The sequence below is a fragment of the Vipera berus genome, assembly GCF_964194415.1.
Source record: "Vipera berus genome assembly, chromosome: 1".
Classification (NCBI taxonomy): domain Eukaryota; kingdom Metazoa; phylum Chordata; class Lepidosauria; order Squamata; family Viperidae; genus Vipera; species Vipera berus.
The window spans coordinates 75663387-75683667 of NC_138202.1; the positions used below are offsets into that span (position 1 = coordinate 75663387).

At 37.1% G+C, this 20281-nt stretch overlaps 1 protein-coding gene across 7 annotated transcripts in view; it reads right to left on the minus strand.

Moving 5' to 3' along the window:
* The window catches only part of MADD (MAP kinase activating death domain), a 127510-nt gene that overhangs the window by 64870 nt on the left and 42359 nt on the right, over window positions 1-20281 (minus strand). For all 7 annotated transcript variants that reach the window (XM_081313512.1, XM_081313513.1, XM_081313510.1 and 4 more), the window contains 9 exons: window positions 20049-20180; window positions 18663-18776; window positions 17960-18040; window positions 15304-15360; window positions 14200-14378; window positions 11221-11456; window positions 10768-10924; window positions 2718-2821; window positions 1196-1389 (listed from right to left, as the gene is read on the minus strand). In XM_081313512.1, the coding sequence (XP_081169638.1) occupies window positions 1196-1389; window positions 2718-2821; window positions 10768-10924; window positions 11221-11456; window positions 14200-14378; window positions 15304-15360; window positions 17960-18040; window positions 18663-18776; window positions 20049-20180 (1254 nt within the window). The remainder of the gene's footprint in view (window positions 1-1195; window positions 1390-2717; window positions 2822-10767; window positions 10925-11220; window positions 11457-14199; window positions 14379-15303; window positions 15361-17959; window positions 18041-18662; window positions 18777-20048; window positions 20181-20281) is intronic.

The following is a 20281-nucleotide window of genomic DNA, read 5'->3' on the forward strand; positions in this document are numbered from 1 at the left end:
CTGAGGGTCTCTGGCAGGAGGAGGGTCTCTGGGCCAGGGCCAAGGCAGTGGGGGCTGTTCCCTCACTGTTTCCAGGATGGCTTCGCGGGCCACATGAAACCACTTCGCGGGCCGGAACTGGCCCCCGGGCCTTGTGTTTGACATGTCTGATATAGTTCAATCCTCAAGCAAAGAAGGGTACATTCCACCAAACAGAAGTACTGTGGAGACCTTTCCTATATGCCTAACAATACATTCCTGTAAATTTCATTTTTTTATTATTGTGCCTTCGAGTTAATATTTCTTTTGTTAAGCAAATTTTTACATTGGCCATCTGACCTAAGTGACTGTTCTGTCACCTGGCCTAGTTTTCTTGGCAATATTTTCAGAAGTGGTTTGCCCTCTTTCCTAGGGCTGAGAGAGAATGACTGGCCCAAGATCATCTAACTGGCTTCATGCCTAAAAGGCAAGGCTGGAGCTTATGGTCTCCCAGTTTCTAGCCTGATGCCAAAACCACTACACCAAATTGGTCCTCTCATCTCATAATGTTCTGCAATCTCCTGCTATTAGGATTTTAAAAATTGAATCCAGATAACTCCCTGCTTTTTCTTTCTTTTTATGCAGTTCCTATGGCTTGCAAACCCTTTTTCACTTTTAAAAATATTTGTTTCCATATCTAATGATAAGGTAAAGGTAAAGGTTTACCCGCACATGCGTGCTAGTCGTTTCCAACTCTAGGGGCCAGTGCTCATCTCTGTTTCAAAGCCAAAGAGCCAGCGTTTGTCCGAGGACGTCTCCGTGGTCATGTGGCCGGCATGACTAGACACCAAAGGCGCACGGAACGCTGTTACCTTCCCACCATAGTGGTCCCTATTTTTCTACTTGCATTTTTACGTGCTTTCGAACTGCTAGGTTGGCAGAAGCTGGGACGAGTAACAGGCGCTCACTCTAATGATATGGAAGTTAATAAGGGCTTTTTCCTCTAAAGCTCCAGCTACTGATGAATAATCACAGACTGATGGAAGGCAGTAATTTCTTGAAATTATAAACAATGAACAGTTTTCTAAGCGCCTGTGATGAATACTGAAATTCCACTATCCCATTTCAGCAGAAAGTTACTAGACATCCCACTGACTACTACTTAAACTGTCATAATTATAATTATTTGCTCCTTTCAACGGCTTATGTTTCTTTTACCATCTACTCCATTACATACATGATTCACCCCATGGATAACAGTGCTAGGACTACTGCTGGCTGTAGTGCTTGAACTTGACCGAGGTTGGTTATTATCTTGGGAATTCTCACTGTCTGGAGCCTGTTCATCCATATCTGCTGAGTACTCCTGGAAATCATCAAACTCCACTTCACTTGCATCACCCAAAGCTGCATGAGTTAGTGGGTCCACATCTGCAAGAGACATTAGAATATATAGACATAAATCTATAGTGGCCGAGTCAACAAGCAATTCAAGAAAATTACTCATTAAATTATTAAAATTATAGGAAGACAGATTCCATATGAATAGTAGACAAAAAATGTGTAGATAATTTATATTCTTCTTTTTCCCATGAATCACAATGTGTGGAATTCCTAAATAAATGTATGCTTAACATTTTGGAATAGAATGAGATGAAACTTAATCTGGGTTAAGAAAGTATGACTGTGAATAATAAAGAAGCTAGTCAGAATATGAGGTAACTGATTTTAGACAGAGTTGCTAAAGGGTACTTCTGGATGTAACATTATCTGTAGAAGAAGAAGAAAATATTGTTTGAAGCAAGTCACAAACTTCAGCTTTTTAAGGAAAAAAAGATGCTACACATAAACTGCAGGATGTAATATTAGCCTCCTGCATAATTTTCTTTTCTAGAATGACTATGGGCCTTACATACTGGCATTCCTAATGGATAGAACATGAACGTTAATTTAATCAATTTTTGCTGAATAAACTGGCTGGATTCATACAGCATACCAAATAATACTGTGTTTTTAAAGCACAATGACTATAATGTATTTTGTTGATTTGGACATTACAAGTTTGCATATAGACATTAATTCTTTGTATTCTGTATTGGTGAGACCATATCTGGAATATTATCTCCAGTTCTAGGCACATTCTAGCAAATACATTAACAAACTAGAGTATGGATAATAAAGAGTTTTAGAAGAAGAATGTTGTAAGTTAGAGGTCTGGAGAAGAAAAGACTGTGGGGGGACGTGATAACTCTCTTCAAGTACCTGAAGACTGCAAAATAAAAAATATAGCAGGTTTTTTCAAAGTTGCTCCAGAAGACAAGCAAAGAACAATGGTTTAAATGATAAAAGATTCAGATTCTGGTTAGACATTAGGAAACATTTTGAAACAGTAAAAGCTATTCAGTAATGAAAAAGACCTCCTTGGGATATGTAAGACTCTTTTTCACTGGAAGTGTTCATTTAAATGATGAGTGGCTATCTGTCAGTGATGCTACAGTAATAGATTTCTGCAGTGGGAAGGGAATTAACCTAAATCTCTAAGATCCCTTCCAATCCTTACTCTCCATTATTCTATTATTCCATTCCATTCCATTCTTCTCCAAGCAAAATAAACACAACAAAGAAACAAAATACTCTCCATAATCCTGGCAAGATTCCAGTTGGTTGCTGAGATGAAAGGTCTCTTTCAAAGCAATGAAATCAGCCTAAACCCTATAACTATATCCAGAACAAACACATTACAGACCAAGGGTACTTACTTGGAGTATCACCATTGATATCACATTTCATCATTTCACTAACAAAGTCACCAAGGGATGAATAAGAAGAGCTGGAGTCATCATAGTCCACACTATCACTCCCACTATTGCAAAGAGGGGAAAAAAAGTAGAAAAAAAATTACACAAGAGATTTAGCAGAATTTTTTTTACCATGAATGTTTATACCCTTAGTTATTTGGCCAGGTACCTCTTCTGCCACTAATAGCCAGGTTTCAGTCTTGAATTATCACTGCAGCAGGAGGATCTGTCCTGCCTTCCAGACCAGCCTGGAAGACCAGGTTTTTCTCAACCCTATGGCAATGGAAACCACTGAAAGGATGAGCAAAACTAAGTTCTATGGCAAAATTAAAAATTGTGTGGGAATAAACAGGCAGTAAGAAGAAACCCCAGTGGTAAAAGGAAACAGTGGAGGAATTCCTAATATAAATCACTGCCACATGTATGGCACAGGTAGAAAACATGTTCCAATTCTGCAAGCAAGAGAGAGAAAGAGGAATTGCCCAGGACAACTCAGAGAATAGAAAATAACATTTTCTCCTGTGTCCTGAAAGCATCTTCAATTTATCAAGCAGTGTCATAAAAGGATGGAATCCCCTAAATAGAAAGCTATTATGTGCAACTACTACATTTCTGGAGAACTTACTTGCCAAAACTACTGATGTTCGAGTACATTTTTCAAATTGGCAATTCTCAGGAAGTGATATCCATGTTCACTACTTAACCAGATAAGGACTTAGATGGCCATGGAGCTTTTTGCCTTTTAAAGAGCTGTTTCCAAAGGCCACGTAACCTCATGCTATATTCCTCCAGAAACAAAAAGTAAAAAAATTGTCAAGGCATAATTCTGCCTGTCAGAGGGCGACGGACCGTGCTCCAGATGATGCATGATGTGTGTGGGTGAAGGAAAACAAAACCCGACGCATATTCTATTAAAACCTTTAATTAACAAAGAAAAATATATATAAACAAAGAAAGCTAACTGACCACATCCTATCCCATCAGACAGTAAAAGAAAAGGTGAAGACATAAACTAGGAAAACCTTTTTACGCTTGCGCATACAGCAAAGCTAAATCATAACATGGCTAGACCACATGACATTCACTATGGTTACCAGATAAGTTATCAACACAGGTGCAAAGCAGAAAGAGATGTACAATTAGAAATGAGCTTTTCGGACGAACTAAAAAAAACATGCAGTGACATCCCCTTCTTTCGTCAGCAAAGCGAAGATTCAGGTAAGGCACATCTTCTCACGCAGATACTCGTGTTGGGCTGCAGGTAGTGGTTTGTTTAACATATCAGCAATTTGATCATGTGTAGGCACATACTGCAGTTTCACAAAACCTTGTTTAACTACTTGTCTTATGTTTTGATAACGGATGTCAATGTGTCTGGACCTGGAACCTGTAAATCGATTCTCGGATATGTAAACCACAGATTTGTTGTCTTCCATCACAGTGATCGGTCGAATTGGAGGTGTCCAGATATCTGTGACTAAAGCATCAAACCAGGTTAAGGAATTGCATGCATCAGAAACACAAGCATACTCAGCTTCTGTAGAGGAACAAGAAACAAAATTCTGTTTACGCACATGCCAGTAAACAGGACATCCGTTTAGAAACATCATATAACCTGAAGTGCTTTTCCGTGATTTCTTATCACTTGCCCAATATGAATCTGCATAACAACATAACTCTGCATAGTCAGTATGTGTAGGTTCTAACAATAACTTCATGTCTTTGGTGTGTTTTAGGTATCTCAATAATTTCTTAACACATGTCCAATGAAACTGTTTTGCTTTGCCTACGTGTCATGATAGGAGGTTAACACTAAGTGCAATGTCGGGTCTAGTCCAACTACTGATATACAGCAGCGACCCAATGACTGAGCGATAAAGTGTTTGATCTTTGAACTCAGGATTCGGTTCATGTGTCAAGTTGTGAAAATCGGTTAGCATGGGTGTACTCACAGGTTTAGCATCCTCCGTGTTGCAGTGATGCAATAGTTGTTCAATCTTATCTTCTTGTGTGAGGCTAAACCCCTTCTGGGTTTTGGCAACTTGAACACCCAAATAAGTGTTAATGTGTCCTAAAGACTTCAATGTGAAAAACTGCTGTAAAGCATTAGCGAAAATCTCACTCATCTGCTTATTTGGCCCAATATAAACAATATCATCAACATAAACAAGAATTATTTCATACCCATTATCAGATCTTTTCGTGAACATGCATTCATCTGTTGCGGACTTAATAAAGCCCATTGAATTTAGTTTGTCAGAAAGACATAAGTACCACATTAAATCAGACTGTTTCAGACCATAAAGACTTTTGTGTAGAAACCAGGTATCCCCTTCTTGCTGTCGAAAACCTGGAGGACCTTTCACATAGATGTCTTCATCTAGGTCAGCGTGTAGATAAGCTGTCTCAATGTCGAACTGGAAAACCTCCAAACCAAGGATAGTTGCAGTGGCTAAGGCAATTTTCACGCTCTCAGTCCGCACTGTGGGTATGTATTTGTATAGTCTTCAGGATAACGTTGTGCGAAACCCTGGGCTACAAGTCTGGCCTTGTACAACGACTCACCATTTGGCTTCTTCTTAATCCTGTAAACCCATCGGGTGCCAATAACTTTCTTGTTTGCTGGAGGGCTTGCAGGCGTAAACACCTGAAGTTTCTTTAGACTGTCCATTTCAGCCTGCATTGCCTCATACCATTTATCTTGCTCTGCTTCAGGAAGATGTTTGATTTGTGTGAACTTCTCAGGAGGAAGTGTAACATTACAAATCAAAGGTAAAGGTGCTTTTGTTACTTGCCACGAATATCGTTGTGGAGGGATTCCCTTTGTGACCCTTTTGGAATGTCTCGGACCAACCGTCCATTCTTCCTCCGTTTCGTCCTTGTCTTCATCGTCTTCACCAGCAGCATCAGCGGCTTGCAAAGACGGAACAGTAGGTTGAGAAGAACTTGTGGAAGGAACATTCACCTGTGAATCTTGATCATCAGGCTCTGTGGCATCAGCAGCAGCATCTCTAGGAAAATAAACTCCAGGATCGTTAGAATGAATCCTGGACCAGTCAGCATCTTCCTCAAAAATAGCGGATTGTGAAATCACTATTACATGATGAGAGTCAATATATTTACTCCATTTTGATTTATCATCAATACCCATGAATCTCATCCTTTTTGCTGCAGGACCCCCTTTCTTTCTTTGCACTAAGGGAATATTCACCACAGCGTATGAACCAAAAATATGGAGATGTGAAAAGTCAGGCTTGTGTCCATATAACATGAAATAAGGGGTCTGATTGATTACACTACTCCAAGAACAGTTGATGATATGATTAGCATATTTAATAGCTTCACCCCAGTATGGAAGACTGAGGTTAGCATCTTCAAGAAGGCAACGCATCATGGTTTGCAGAACCCCATTTCTGCGTTCTGCCACTCCATTCTCAGCTGGAGTATAAGGAGCTGAGGTTTGATGTACTATCCCATTCTTACGCATCCAGTCCTGGAAACGCTGAGACATGAATTCAGCACCACGATCACTCTGAATTCTGGCATGTTGACCTCGAATTGGGTATAGACAAGACTGCCAAAGTCTTTAAAGATCTGAAAGGTCTCAGATTTTTCTCTCATAGGATATACATATCCATATCTAGAGTAATTGTCAACAATTGTCAAGAAATATCTTTTACCACCAATTGTTGATGTAAAAGGACCCACTATGTCAGTGTGTACCAAATCAAAAATGTGTGTTGACAGGCATGTAGCGCGTTTTGGAATTGCTGCTGCTTTGGATTTGGCTTTCTTGCAGACAGCACAATCCAAGAACACCTTACACCCCTTTAGATCCAAACCTCTTGCAAACTCTGGAATCTTCTTCAGAACACAAAAACTGGCATGACCCAATCTTCTATGCCACTTATGAATACACCTGGAATGCAAAGGTTTACCTGTTAGTGAATTCTCAACTTTGGCATGTTTATTAGGAACCTCAGGCTTGCAATGGGCAACCTGTGTCTTGTTTTTTTGTTGGCTTTAGGAGCCTTTGGAGTAGCAACAGGATCTCTCTCTGGGACATCTCTCACTGGGCCTATGCTCTCTCTTTTTGGAGCTTGTATACGTGCCTACTGTTGCTGTTTAGACTTTGGCTTTATATAATAAACACCACCAATCAACGTGGTTTCAGCAACAATATCTCCATCTTTAACTACATAACTTGCTTTTTCAAGATGATGGACCTGGAATTTTGACACCCTAGACAAGTGACTCTGACTAAGCAAATTACTATTAGGTGATGGTACGTAGTAAACATCAGGAATGAATGCACCGAGCTCTTCAATACAAACAGTTCCTTTTCCCATGACCTGAACAGGATGATTTGAAAAAGAGTACAGTTCACGAAGTTCACGTTCAGGCTCGTGCATCTCTGTGTAAAGCTCTTTTCTGTAGGTAACATGTAACGCTGCTCCACTGTCCAAAGTCCAAAGAAGTCGTCTGTCATACTCTGGTTGAGGCTGTGGATTGTTGGTTACAACCAATGTGGCAAGTGGAGCTTGCGGATCACACCTGGGACCACGACCACGACCTTATCGTCTGCCTCTACCTCTGCCTCCTCTGGAATCTGTTCCTCTGGGCTGGTATGTGATGGGCGCTGGAAATCGTTGGGAACAATCCCGGGTGGCATGTCCCACACGATTGCAGATGTAGCATCTTGGCATCCTTGGAACGTAGGCCCTTCCACAGAAGGAACGCCTCGCTGAAGCTCTTGATGCAGGTGGTTCCCTTAAATGTGGTGCGGCTTGCATAAGTGCCTCTTCTTCAGTTAAAATCCTGCATACATGATCCACTGTGCGTTGAGCAATAGGCACTTGATTAATCTTAGTAATAGCATCTTTCCATTCATAATTCAAAGAGTAAATAATAATGCTGATCATTTGAAAATCATCAATAGGATAACCTCTTTCACCCAGTTCTTTTCTTATTCCTTTCATTTTAGTTAAGTGTTCTCCAATATGTTCACCAGGTTTTAATCTGGAACCATGGAATTCAGACAGAAGTAAATATGTTGACTCAATTGACGTAGGCCGATAACATGTCTCTAATTGAGTCCAAATTTGTTGGGCAGTTGCATCTTGTGAAAATGTGAGCTGCAACTCAGTGTCCATTGACATCAATAATGTTGTGCATGCTCTATTATTTAAGTCCCATATGTCAGGAGTCCATGGCTGGGCAGGAGGATTAAACACCATCATGTGAGTACCTTCTCTGCGTAGCAGAAGTCCAACCTCACTGACCCATGCCCTGTAATTTTGTCCTGACTGCTTTAGTTTTAAGTCACCAGCCAGTGGTACAATAGAGGGTGCCTGTTGAGGAACATGCACTTGAGGTACATGCTGTGCAGGTTGTGCAATCCGACCATAACCTGCAGGGGGCATCAGTGGCGTCTGTGCCTGGACATGCGGCAGTTGCATTGGAGCTGCCGATGGTACTGGTGCTGGCTGTGACTGTATTTGAGCTACCATTCCACCCTGGCCAGCAGGAGGCGCTGGCGCATTAGCATGACCTGCAGATGGCACTGGCCTTAGCAATTGAGAATCCAGTGGCAATTGCATGTGGGCTAAATATGGCTGTGCTCTGCCAGGTAGAGGGACTTGCATAGAAGCAATATGAATTCCAGCACCATCAGAGATTGGAGCTCCAAGTGACTGTATAAGCCCTGCATCTCGGATCAATGATTCATGCATAGACACCTGTGAAAATGCATCTTGCATTCTTTGAAATGCATTTTCTAAGTCAGCTTCACCAGCAGATGGTGCTATAACATTAACTTCAGGCACCATTGTAGCCTCAATATCTTTGTGTGTCCTTTGGGACTGCCCATAGTCATGTGTCTGTGACATAGGAGCGTCCAGTTCCCATTCGTCTGACATGACACTCAATGATGGGTGTGGCTTTGGCTTTGGAGACAAAGGAGGAGTTGAGGGCAAAATGGCTGACACTGGCCTTTGCATCACAGCAGGGCTCCTCTCCTGCTGCTTCAACTTTGATACATATGATTTTGCCAAATACAGCTCCTTTTCAAAAAACTTAATGCGGTCACAGTAGCTTTGAACAAGCTTCTCATGCATATTTTGCTTGGGGCTAGAAGGAGCATAGGGAATTTCTTCCTCCCTAACTTTAGGTTTGGCTCCAAGCCTCTGATATCCATCATGAGCCCCTGGAGTGTGAACTCTTTCAGGGGCAGCTGCCAGGGAGCATAAGAAATCAGAAAAAGGAGTGACCGACCTTCCATCGTTGACTTGAACAGCACCTTCGTCGTCAAGATGTGTGGCTGTAGCAATTGGGGTCTGTAAAGTTGAAGGGAGATGTCTCTGGAAAGTAGAAGCAGCCGTCTCCTCTTCTTCAGGCTTATAACGAGCCCTCTTCCTGCCTTTTCTCCTATTCCTCTTCTTCGGCATGATTCAGCAATTAATCACGACATTCCTCGGTTGTCGGACTAACTAACTGATAACAGCCTCAGAAAAATGCATGTCTAAAAGCATAAATCAGAACCATCCTCGATACCAAATGTCAAGGCATAATTCTGCCTGTCAGAGGGCGACGGACCGTGCTCCAGCCGATGCATGATGTGTGTGGGTGAAGGAAAACAAAATCCATGCATATTCTATTAAAACCTTTAATTAACAAAGAAAAGTATATATAAACAAAGAAAGCTAACCGACCACATCCTATCCCATCAGACAGTAAAAGAAAAGGTGAAGACATAAACTAGAAAAACTTTTTTACGCTTGCGCATACAGCAAAGCTAAATCATAACATGGCTAGACCACATGACATTCACTATGGTTACCAGATAAGTTATCATCACAGGTTCAGAGCAGAAAGAGATGTACAATTAGAAATGAGCTTTTCGGACGAACTAAAAAAATGTGCAGTCACAAAAATAACTTTTCTCAATTACATTTTCAATACAAATGAAAAAGAGACAATTTTCCCTTTTCCAAGGCAATATACGCTTCTGAGAACAGCAGCAGAGAACTTAAAAGTATTAAGAGTTGTACCATTATTTAAACCCTTTAAAAGATGCCCAAAATGACATTAATATTCTTGAAGCAGTGTGTGTCCTATCCAAAATTTTCTATCAACTTGGGAAGATTCTTCCTCTTAAGTTGATTAAATAGACTTTCTCATGGAAACTAATCTCTTCTGTCTGAATAGTTAACTCTCTTGGTGAAGCTATTCACTTTCCAAAGAATCAATCAACTTCCGTTGCCACCAGCCTTTTTTCTGGGTCTTCTGCCTTACAGAAGCAAACTTAAAACAATCCATAGTTGTTTTCAATTTTTTTATCATAGCTTCTATGCTGTCATTCTTTTAAGCGTTAAAAATATAATACAATTGATTCCAGATTTGTAGTATCTATTCGGAACTGACTTTTTTTAATTGTTCTCTCATACCTTGTAGCCTTGAGAAATTCCTGATGTTTTGACACTTAACTAACATAAGGCTACTGAGATCATACTTGTTCCAGTGCATAACTGCGGTCACTGCTTCCATCTCTATTCTATGATTGCCTGATACAAAAAGAGGGGAAATTCTTGTAATCAACCCTCAAAGAGTGCCTGATTGGCTTTACTGTCATGTCAAGAGTTTATGGTTTTATACTATAAATGAGTCGTATATTTGGAAAACTCATTTTACAAAACAAAAGCAAAATTATGGGGAAAATGGAAGCCAGAATGATCACAAAGAGGGCAGTAATAGTTCCCAGTAGATGTATATTATGTTTTTGGAGCCAGGCAAATCTTTTAATCTTCCCAAGCTTTAAAAGGCTTTTCAAGAGTTCTGGATTTGATACTTTTCAGTTGTTTGAGCTGTATTTTTAATGACATTTGTTTAAATTATCTGCAATGTATTCTGGAAACTGATGCTGGAGACACATAACCCCCCCAAAAAATCTTACAAAGAATTACAAAGTTCACTGAAGATTGGTTGCATCCAGTACATTCCATTCTTTACTAACCTATCATCAGTAGGATCTGAATCTGTTTCTCTATCAGCTGGGACATTCATTGCTTCAGCTAGCTGGAAATTGCTGTCATAGACACGATAATGGATTGGCTGCAGCTGATGAGCATACCACTTTGGCTTATCACCAATCAGAGCTGGGTCAAACATATCTATAAAAGCAGCAAGAAACAATTAATTTGCCTTATGCCAATCACAAAAATAGTGTTACAGGAGCTACATTAACATCTAAAAACTCAAGACAAAATATGGAGAATAACAGGATTTCAGGCCTAAAATAGGCATTTCTGATTTTTATTGGGAAAACAAGTTCTTATACTGAACAAATCTTATTTGTTCCTAAGATAAAATCTTAAAACGTAGTGGTCAGTTAATTTCTCAGCAATACTTTGTATTGGAACATCCCACATTAAAATCAAGACAGTCAACAATTCATTATCACACTTACTGTTGTGGATTCTTTGGAAAGCATAATTAGTGGGACTGAGAGACCACTCCCCAAAGTATTCTACTGCCTGTGTTTTGGACAATTTTTCTGCAAAGGGTGTCTGTTTTGGTCGTGAAGCTAAAAAGGAATTGGCCTGAAATGCAACCACAGGCCGGGGGAAGAGACGAAGTGTGCGGGTATGCATCTGGAATCCTTGTAAAACATTTGGTGAATTGAAGAATCTCACCATAGCAACCCTTTAAAAAAGGAAAGATAAGTCATTTAGCAAATAGCATGAAAATTGAAAATGCACAGAGCATTCATGAATCACCAAAAAATAACTGATGATGCATCCCCAATAAGGAAAAAGCAAATGAATACGTTTGTTCATACTAACACTCACTAAATTGATTCTAGCCCCCAGGATATCAGCATATCAGAAGCACTTCTCAACCCTCAACATGCTTTGTTCAAGATATTGCCCACTTTTTCTAAAACAAATTTGTGATGTGAGCTGCAGTTCACAAAAGCTTAGGTTATTTAGCAAGATTTCCTGGTCTGAAAAAGTGCTACTACACTACTCCTGAATTTTGTTTAACATAAGCTAATATGGCTGTCCTAAAATGTCAGTATCATTTGTAATTTTCTTTGAAGAGCCCAGAATATAATAATATTAATATAATATAATAATATAATAATATAATAATATAATATAATATAATATAATATAATATAATATAATATAATATAATATAATATAATATAATATAATATAATATAATATAATATAATATAATATAATATAATAATATATAATATAATATAATATAATATAATTAATATAATATAATATAATATAATATAAATAATATAATAAATATAATAAATATAATATAATAAATATAATATAATATAATATAATAAATATAATATAATATAATATAATATAATATAATATAATAATATAATATAATAATATAATATAATATAATATAATATAATATAATAAATATAATATAATATAATATAATATAATATAATATAATAAATATTATTATATTATATTATTATATTATATTATATTATATTATAATATAATAATATAATATAATATAATATAATATAATATAATATAATAAATATAATATAATATAATATAATATAATATAATATAATATAATATAATAAATATTATTATATTATTATATTATATTATATTATATTATATTATATTATATTATATTATATTATATTATATTATATTATATATTTATATTATATTATATTATATTATATTATATTATATTATATTATATTATATTATATTATATTATATTATATTATATTATATTATATTATATTATATTATATATACATGTAAAGGTAAAGGTTCCCCCGCACATGCGTGCTAGTCGTTTCCGACTCTAGGGGCCGGTGCTCATCTCCATTTCAAAGCCGAAGAGTCAGCGCTTGTCCGAGGACGTCTCCATGGTCATGTGGCCGGCATGACTAGACGCCAAAGGCGCACGGAACACTGTTACCTTCCCACCGTAGTGGTCCCTATTTTTCTACTTGCATTTTTACGTGCTTTCGAACTGCTAGGTTGGCAGAAACTGGGACGAGTAACAGGCGCTCACTCTGTTACGCGGCACTTGGGATTCGACCCACCAAACTGCCGACCTTCCAATCGACAAGCTCAGCGTCCTAACCCACTGAGCCACCGCGTGGCATCTGAAAGAAGTTTTATAAATTTTTATGAGGTAGCCATGTTTCACAGAAGTCATATAACAGCTTATGCACAAACTATTGAACTCTAAAGCTTCCTCCTCAACTCTAAAGCTTCCTCCTTCTGTTATGTATTCAAGATGAACAATGATTAATATTTATATGTTTACTTATATGTAAGGGTGTAGGTCTATACATATGTTGTATATAGTATGTTTAAATGTGTGTTATGTATGTGTACACTTCGACAGCAAGCAACTAAATTTCATTTTTAATGTGTGCCATTGTGCCCATACTCAAAAATGACAATGAAGGTTATCTATCTATCTATCTATCTATCTATCTATCTATCTATCTATCTATCTATCTATCTATCTATCTATCTATCTATCTATCTGCAATGTATTAACTATACTTCTTAACTATATCCTTAGTACTATAGATCAGGGCTTTTCAACCTTTTCACCTATTGTACCACTTTTAGGATATGGCAACATCCGAGTACCACTAATCGCCTAGCAAGATGTCAAAACTTTGATGACCAAAAAAAAAAAGGAAAAAAGTGATGAAGTACAGGTAGTCCTCGACTTACAACAGTTCGCTTAGTGACTGTTCGAAGTTACAATGGTAGTGAAAAAAGTGCCCCCCAAGCCACAGCCGAGTAAGACACCTGCCTGCCCGCCCGGCAGCACTCTTCCTCCTATCCAAGGTTTTCATTGTTGTGAGCATTTTTGTTGAGGATTGGCAGCGGGGGTGGGGTGGGGGGTGTTTGGTTTTTATTTCCCCCGTCTGCTGGGTGGTTGGTCACTTCACATGACCCTGGGACACTGTGACCATCATAAATATGAATCAGTTGCCAAGCATCTGAATGTAATTCACATCTGGAGCCTGGCACTGATCCTGGTGCTTCCGCTGAGCCCTGACAGCCCTGCAGCTCCAGCCGTCTCTCACTCAATCTTGTGCGGTGCTGCCACCGGTTCAGCTCATTCCCCTCCCCTGCTACCACTTTTTTAGCATGGTCACGTACCACCTGCCAGGTGACAATGTATCACAGGTGGTACCCGTACCAGTTGTTGAAAAACCCTGCTATAGATCATCAAGAGAAGATCACACTGTTACAATAAATTTATCTGCATATTCATATATAAGCAATGTACATTGTCAGAAGGTAATATAATTTTGCTTATCATGTGTTGCCAAGTGGAGCACTGGCTCTTACCACCTAACTGGAAGTTTATTATTTACATTTGGCAAAAACACAATGCTTCATCTCACCTAGTGGCCACATCCACTGAATCTACATCATTGCCATAGATTAGTGGGTTGAACTCTGTGGACGGTGTGGATTGCAGGTCATTCTGCGGTCTTCCCAGAAGCAATGGGATTTCTTGACTTTCATGAAACTTTTCTAGGTTAAGAATAGGCTGGGTATTCAAACTCATGCTGGCCAAAGCCTGAAGAGCAATATGTTACAAACATAATAAACGAAAATGGCATTTCTAATACAACTCTGTCTCATGGGCAAACACAAACTGAGTGTGATGTTCCAATATACCCTGGGATCATCTGAGATCTCTTTCAGCTTTTTTATGCAAATAAGAATAAACTTAATCCTTCCTCTGCTTAATTGATTATAAAGTTTTTCCTTTCAAAGCATTTTAATTATATTCAAGAGTCACTTAGATGAGATGGGCAGTTTAGAAACTTGACAAACAAATATTTTTTTTAATGGCATAAGCTCTAATGACTTTGATACAAACATATCTATTATTAATGTATATTTTATTACTATTTTTATTTTAAACATTAGAAATCACCCTAGAACATGTTAAGAGGGATGATACACAAATGCATTAAATAGATTAATACACATTAGTATTAATACAGATTCACATTATTGGGTAGTTATTTCTTGTTCTGAATTCTCAACTCAGCCAATTTGTTTTGAGGTTCCAGTTTTGCCCTTTATGCCATATAAAAGGAGCAGAGTTAATGCATTCTTCACTATACAATTACTATGGAAGCCCAGATTCCTAGAAGACTTAAGTTTTCAACAGTTTTGATTTCATCAACTTTTCTGGCTTCTGAAGAGGCACTTCACATATGACATTTGTAATATTCACAAAACAAGTATCTTTATCTTAGTTTAACATGTTGAACATACAAAAAACCCCAAACATTTTAGTTCTCCAGATTGTACACTAGACTTTTCTCAATTTCAGCTTCTTTGGAGGAGAGGGTGGCCTACCCTCAAGCCATGTGAATTTCTTTTATTTATCTTTCTTTTTAGTTCACCATCTTCTACTGATATATCAAAATAGACTAGCAAAAAAATTATCCAATGGCAACTTGAGGGAGAAAAAGGTAAAATAAAGACACCTTTTTTTCAGGCGTGAGCAGTTGTTGCCGAGTGATTGCAGACATGCTAATCAGAGTCTGGAGGCAAGATGGAAGATCACATGACAACATCAGCGACAATCAGAGCCAAAGACGAATACATGATCACATAGAGACAGATGGAGAAAAATCTATTATTACTAATACCACAGATGAGAAAATAAATAAAAATAAATAAAAATAAAAAGCACAGTTCTCGAAGGAGGCCAGGCTGCTTTGCTCCCATACACCTGTTTGCAAACATTTTCCCTTAAAAAGTACTGAGGGCTACTAAATTGATGCACCGCACGCATTTTAACAATACACTGACATCTGATATTGTGACTGCTATAAATGGGCTGTATAAATCTTTTAAGTATTTTTGCTAAGTAGTCACGTATGTTTGTTGCCTAGATTCCTTACCATCATTAAACATTTTTTTCCTTCTTGCCTTAACTTATTCCATAAAAAATAAGATTGTGTTTTCTATCTGCTAGAACAAAATGCACATTTTTATTTTATTCATATTTGTTCAGGTGTGTGGGAATGTTGCCAACAGCCCCTTAAACTGTGGAAACAGAAAACCAAACAGATCAGAAAGAGAGACTGCAGATTCTACTGCCTGTTGGTTTGTTGCATTAGCTTACACAAGAAATCACATATAGAGTCCTGCTCTTCTACGAGACAGAAGCAGTAGCTTTTGACCTGCTGCTGTAACGCTTTACCTGTATATATTGCATGCAACATGCAAAGAGGAAGAATAAAAGAGCAATGAGGAAGAGAAATACAGAAGTCATAAAACCTCTATTATGAAATATAATTAAAAAACTGGAAAGAAAAATGTGGATTTCATTGGCAACTATGTGAATAGAAATAGAAAATTAATGATGTACAATGGGAAAACAAGTCAGAAAAATTAAAATGTTTAAGGCATACAATGAGTGGGAGGGGTAGGAACAAAAGAATAAGCTTTCTGCAGTTATTAAAGTCAAAGTTGGATTTATAAAACCATTTTAAATAGAGTGGCAAAGCCTTTTATGTGGTTCAGAATGATATGAATAGTCCACAGAGTTTGACACATGTCAGATGTAGCTTATCAAAATGGAGGTGGAGTAAGGATGTGATAAACCATATTCTAATGCAGTTTGAAGCATACACATTGATAACAATTCAACAATAGCAATTCAAGATGATTTCAAAGCTTCATGACCACGTCAAGATTGTCATGTGTATGAATAGATCTCACATAAAACTCCAAGCCTCAGTAAAGAAATCCAATTTTTATCACCGTATATATGACTTATTAGGGCTGTACAATATTAAAGTACAGTTGAGTGCTAGTGCTACCAAACTCAAAATTGTGGTTAATTTTAACTAAGTTCAGTTACAATAAACTACATTTAATCCACGCTTTATAAATGTGACTTTTTTCAGTGAACCATTATTATTATTAAACACAGTTTGAATCTGAATAACAAGCTAAACTGTAGGAAATCTAAAATAGAAGACAATTCTAAGGTTGGCCTGATGATCAATAATAGTTTAACAATATGTTTGACCACGATTTTCATTTTATGTTCCATATATTATACCTTCCTAGGGTACACATTTTTATTCTGCAGCTTAATATATCATTACTGGAAACACCATCATAAATCAATTGTATAATTAAATATCCATAAGATTGCTCCATACGTATAGGAGTAAATTAATAAAGAATGGTGAAATGACAGATAATAGGCAGAAACTGGACAAGCTGAAAAAAGCAGAAGTTGTTTTACTGTCTTAACAAAATGTTATGAAAGTTACTCAATGTGCTTTGGACATGCAGCCTTTTTTCAACTATATATTTTTTTTCTCATCCAAATACAATCCAGGGCAGCACTGGGGGGAAAAAACCATTACTAGCTCACCAAATGTTTTACAGCTGACCAGTCTAATTTTTAGTTTTTTAAAAATAATAATCAATTATTATTAATATGATTGTTACATTCTACAAGTGACTACTCTTAGTCTACTCTGATCCAAAGACTTCTGTATTGGTTTCCTCTCTTCAAATTCCCACATATTCTGACTTCAAAAGAAGCACTATATATAACATAAAACAGACTGATTCTTGTGGGGAGAGGCAATTGCTATTTTGTGAAAATTAGGAGATATTAAAGGGAAGGAAGAAAATTATTACATAAAATGTTTCTTCCAAATCTGACAAGAACCAGGGTTTCTCATATCCTCCTCTAAATACATTTTCTACATTCCAGTATCTCTTCAAGACAAGCTATTTTCTGAAGTAACTGTTCATTTAGGGATCAGAAATTAGAAGGAACATCAATAAGATTTTTTAATTTCCTGTAAACCGCCCTGAGTCCTCAGGGAATAGGGCGGTATATAAATGTAACTAAATAAATAAATAAATAAATAAGTAGCCAGAGCCTCCTTGTTCTAATACAATAGCAATATATTTCAATACAAATTTTCTCCAAAATAACCTCTGATGCTCACAGAGATTCTCTTTCACAAATGGTAAAATGATGATTGTGGAATTATGACCAACTTTGAGCCTGGACCTCTTAAGCTTTGATCTAAGTTTCTGTTGTCCCAGCACTCTCATCTTAGTTTTAAACTCCTCTTAGCCATACTCACCAGAACATTAACTTACCTGCTTCAGATGCTTTTTCAGTTCTAAAACTTCGGGTTCTGGCAAAGCAGGCACTAATTCAGCATTTGTAGGAACAATGACCTGAAATTAACATTTAAAAATAACATTGCACCAAGGAAATCCCTTGAGTGGATTTCTTTTATGTATCAGAGAAACAAGCTCAATTAACAGCTAATGTATAGGACCCTATGCTCCAAATCAGTGTGACAAAGAGAACCAAATAATCCATCAAATATTGGTGACCAGGAAATTAAGTAGTTTTAGAAGCAGGAGGGAGCAGGTATCTGTGTTAGTAAAAGCAATGTGGAATTACAGAAATCATAATACTAACTTATGACCTGTCCACAAAGTTACAACCATCACATTACCCTCACAGTCCCGTGATTGCTGTTTGGGCACTTCACAATTGATTTGCATTTATGATAATTGCAGCATCTTGCAGTCACATGATTTGCAACCTTCCAAGCCAGCTTCTGACCAGTAAAGTAAATCAGGGAAGTAGGATTTTGCAACAACCATGTGATTTACTTAACAAAGTGATTCTCTTAACAACCATGATAAAAATGGTCATAAAATTGGGTCTGGTCACATAATGACTTGCTTAATGACCACATCACTTTGTGATTGAAATTCTGGCTCAAATTGTGCATATAACTCAATACTTCTCTAAATTACATTTAACACATAAATAGGAACTAGTTACCTTGTTGGTGTCTAGGTCCACCAGCCATACATCATCTGGCACTTTAAAATCTAATTTATAAAGGAAGAAGCTTGCTGGGACTCCAATAATATAAGGTGTTGGAGCTAGAAGTAGCTGTAATGGGCAGAAAATATTAATAAAAGTCAGATAAGAACAAAACTAGAGAAGCCATGCAAGGTTTAGATTATATATATATATATATATATATATATATTTAAGTATTTGTCAAGGCTTTTTGAATGGACCTTGCTAATTAACTCTTTCATTCCTGTTTTGGCCCGACTCAGGGCTTATCCACAGGAACTAGTCAACTTTTGACAGCTCATTATTTGTGCAAATTATTCAAATTGCTAATAAAGAATTTGGGAGGCTAAGATGATCATTTCGAACTCTTTTATGTTCTCATCAGTTAGTCATACCCTTTATCTGAGATTCGAACCTGGGCTGATTATATATATCAGGCAGTGTTTTAACGTCCTGAGCCACGGGTTCTTTCTCCCTTTTATTAGCTGGAAGCCTTGACAAATACTTAAACATACATTTGCCTTGCCTTCCAGCTAATAAAAGGGAGAAAGAACCCGTGGCTCAGGACGTTAAAACACTGCCTGATATATATAATCAGCCCAGGTTCGAACCTCAGATAAAGGGTATGACTAACTGATGAGAACATAAAAGAGTTCGAAATGATCATCTTAGCCTCCCAAATTCTTTATTAGCAATTTGAATAATTTGCACAAATAATGAGCTGTCATAAGTTGACTAGTTCCTGTGGATAAGCCCTGAGTCGGGCCAAAACAGGAATGAAAGAGTTAATTAGCAAGGTCCATTCAAAAAGCCTTGACAAATACTTAAACATACATTTGCCTTGCCTTCCAGCTAATAAAAGGGAGAAAGAACCCGTGGCTCAGGACGTTAAAACACTGCCTGATATATATAATCAGCCCAGGTTCGAATCTCAGATAAAGGGTATGACTAACTGATGAGAACATAAAAGAGTTCGAAATGATCATCTTAGCCTCCCAAATTCTTTATTAGCAATTTGAATAATTTGCATATATATATATATATATATATATATATATATATATATATATATATATATATATATATATATATATATATATATATATATATATATATATATATATATATATATATATATATATATATATATATATGTAGAAGGAAAGAATTTAAACTTTTTTTTAAAAAAAGAACCCTTTGTAAACATTCTTAATTCTTCCCAAGGGCAAGAAAAAAAAATAAACTGAAGATTTCAGTAACAGGTCAACAATACACTGAAAAAAACCAGATACACATATTGGCTCTAAGGAAAGTCTTTAGTTGTGTCATGGCTGGGCTGTCCTAACACAACCATTTATATACCTGTTCTGCAGAAGCCATGCAGGTAGGAAGGAGAGGAATCACGGGGAACATGTATTCCAATGGATAGATCATAGACACAAATGCCATCACAGACATGGATAGAGCATTGTAATCGCGAGACTGCAGTACTACCTGAAGCCAAAGAAAATTGCATTAGTGCAACAATAAAACAAAATTCTAACTTTTTCTTATATGCTACAGTTCTATTTTCATCCCAGTGCTGCTTCCTTAAT